We start from the raw sequence: 3140 nt of genomic DNA on the forward strand, positions 1-3140 counted from the left end.
CGCCTCTCCTTCGTGCCCACCCATCCCTGCCTCGCCCTTCCCTCCCAATCCCCCTCTCCCCCCCTTGCCACCTGGTGCTTTTATCTTCTTCCGGATCTCTCCTTCCCAAGCTCCTGTCCTCGAGGCTCTCCTCCGATGGCGGCGATGCACACCCTCGCCCAGCGGCACCCGGGCCTCGCGGCCGGGCCGTCAGAGAGCGAGGATTTCGATGTACATCCTTTCCCTCCCCTCGTGGGAGTTCCTCATTCCGTGTGAACACCCCCCCCCCCTCCTCTGTGCCTTTTCGCCTCCTCATCCTCTAACTGACTTCCGCCTTGTCCCCATTCTCGCCTATGCCTCCCTCCGCCCACCTCCGTTGCTCTGCCCCCCCCCCCACTCCCACCCCCCCTGTCACCGGGCCACACAGTCCTTCCTGGACGCCTACTCGCAGGAGTTCCCCGCAACCGGACTGGTCCCCCTATCGCCAGATCGGAGCCTGGCAACCGGAGCCAGCTTGGCTGGGCTGTCAGCCGTTTCGGCCCAGGCGCTGACCGATGCCTGGGGCCACATCTGTCATCGCCCCGGGGCTCCGGCCACGGGAGCCTGTGCCAAGGCTTGTGACGCGGTGTCTCGTGCGGTGTTGGACAACTACACCACAGCCGGGGTCGTCGGCACGAGCATCTACAACCCGAGCGCCGTGCCATCAGCCGCCACCGGGCAGCTCGACGCCCCGGACTCTCAGGGCATCACCGTCTTCCTCGATCTCTTTGTCCCGGCGCCCTTCAGGTATGCCAGCGACCAGCTGTCCATCCCTCCTTCCCGCCAGAGCCCGCCGCGGCCTCTGTGCGGGGCCTGTTTGCCTTTTGCCCTCCCCCGGCCCTCTTTATCTTTATCCTCCCCCCACTGACCTCCTTCTCCCCCCCCCCTCTCTCTCTCTCTGTCTCCATCTCAACTCTTCCCTCCGGGCATGCTGAAGCTCCATTCCCCACTTCTCCATCCTGGGCCCCTCGCCGCCTGGCCGGTCAGCTCGGTCATCGACGCTCATCATCTCCGGCCAAGGCCCAGCCAGCCGGCTGAAGTACAGCGCCATTCACTCGCTGCTGGCCCCCCGGCGCACGTCGGCCTCCTTCCACTCCATCTCGCCGGACATGATCCAGAATTTCCTCAAGGGCGCCGGGCTGGAGGATCTGCCCGCCCGGCCGCGCGCCGAGGCCCCCATGGTCTCCTCGCTGCTGGATGTGCTGGGCCTCAACTCCGGGTACTTCATCCGGGCCCTGTACACGCAGCCGGAGCTCGGTGGTGATCTGGTGGCTCTGCACATTGGTGTGCTTCAGGTGCCGGGGGCCTTCTCGCCGGTGCTCCCGGCCGGCACCGGCACCGGCACCGGCCCCGACCAGACGGCCCCCTCCCCGGAGCAGGTTGTCACCTACGGCGGCACCATTCTGACCGAGCGTTTCTTGGACCCGGTTTTCCAGCGGTCCTTCCTGCTGGAGTTCCTGGGCTTCAATGAGGCCCAAATCCAGGGCCTGGTACGCCTCGTTCGGATCCTCCGGTCACTGGAGTTGACTTGCTTCACGGTACGCCCATGTGGCATTCATGTCTCGCCGCGGCTGTCCTGCCCCCCCCCCCCCCCCCTCCATCTTCTTCTGACGCTGCTCGCATTTTCCCTCCGCATACATGGCCTGTCCCCCATGCGCCTGGCTGTGGTGCCCTGCAGATCGACCAAGACGACAGCTGTTCCATTCGTCTGTCGCCGGTCCCGGCGCCGTACGACAGCAGCGCCCAGGACCCCTCGGTGGGGCTGGCCACCCTCAGCAGCGACATTGTGGCCTTCCTGCTTGGGACCTCGGCCGGCGAGGACACGGCCCCCTCGTCGCCCGACTCCCTGGGGTCTTCGCCCAAGGGCGGGAATGACCTGCGCACGCAGCTGACCGGGCAGCTTCTCCAGGCGGAATCTCGCCGGACCCTGTTGCTGTCCTTCCTGTCGGCCTGCATCCGATCGCTGGTCCTCTCCCGCGCCAATGGGCTGTGGGCCAGTGGGATCTTGGACCCGAGCAATGGGGCCCTGTTGGCGCCGGCCACCGGGGGGAGCCCCGGCTCCCCGGGCAATGGCGCTGCCTACACCACTTCCCTGCTGGTGAGCCTCAGCGGGGAGCATGGGCTGGCGTGGCAGCCGCGCGTGGCCCACTGTGTGGCCAGTAACTTCTCCCTGAGGGCGCTGTTCCATCCGTATCCGCTGTCGGCGGCCGATCCAAATGGCGGGCACCCGGCCGTGTCGACCCTGGCCCCGGAATTCACGTCCCCCTATGGGAGCCTGAGCCCGCGCACGGTGCAGCTGTTCGGCATCCTCGGCCTGTCGGCCACCATCGTGGTGGAGGGGCTGCTTTCGCCGCCGGCCGAGGTGCTTGACCATCTGGACCAGACAACCACCATGGCCAGTGTGTTGCATGTGGTAGATGCCAACCCCGGCCGGGAGGCGCGGCGCCTGGATGCGGACTTTGTGTGTCAGCAGGTGGGGCCGCTTTTCGGGGTCGGTCTGCTTGCGGCCTTGCAGGCGCAGAATGACCAGCGCCAGGCCCTCGGAGAGGCCCTGCGCAATGAGGTGGATCAGGCCCTGCTGCTGCGGGCGGCGCGTGATCGGGCCGCCGGCCGAGGCCAGTCCCTCGGCCATTACCAGCAGGTGCAGCAGTACCACCACCAGGCTCAGCAGCAGCAATCTGCGGCAGCGGGACACCTCCAGCAGACCTCGGGCCCGACCGGCGCCGGTCGCCGGCCGAATCTCTCGGTGCAGACAACCGGCCCGGCAGTCGGGCCCGCGGGCATGCGGCGCCCGGGCACTGGCGGTGCTTTGACCCCACTCAGTCCCTCGGTGGTTACCCCGTCAGATATGTTCTTCCTTTCCTCGCAATATGCCTCCTGGCTGGACTCATTGCCGGTGTTGGACACGCGCCAGTGGCTGGGCGGTGGTCAGGGTACCGGAGTGTCGACGTCGAAGAACTTCTTCCTTACACATGCCGAGCATGCGGTCAATGCATACTCCGGCTTCTACTCGGATCGTGCGTGTGCTGTCTTTCCCTGGGGCTCCTTCCATCATGTCTCCCTCTCTCCCTCTCCCTCTCTCCCTCTCCCTCTCCCTCTCCCTCCCTCCCTCCCTCTCCCTC

General features: G+C 66.9%; 1 protein-coding gene across 1 annotated transcript in view; it reads left to right on the forward strand.

Moving 5' to 3' along the window:
- The first annotated feature begins 17 nt into the window (after positions 1-17).
- The window catches only part of H696_00885 (signal-induced proliferation-associated 1), a 5298-nt gene continuing 2175 nt past the window's right edge, over positions 18-3140 (forward strand). Inside the window, exons 1-4 of the mRNA XM_009494772.1 lie at positions 18-210; positions 407-765; positions 956-1556; positions 1697-3035. Of these exons, the coding sequence (XP_009493047.1) occupies positions 136-210; positions 407-765; positions 956-1556; positions 1697-3035 (2374 nt within the window). The 5' untranslated portion in view covers positions 18-135. The remainder of the gene's footprint in view (positions 211-406; positions 766-955; positions 1557-1696; positions 3036-3140) is intronic.

This window comes from Fonticula alba, assembly GCF_000388065.1.
Source record: "Fonticula alba strain ATCC 38817 unplaced genomic scaffold supercont2.1, whole genome shotgun sequence".
Classification (NCBI taxonomy): Eukaryota; order Rotosphaerida; family Fonticulaceae; genus Fonticula; species Fonticula alba.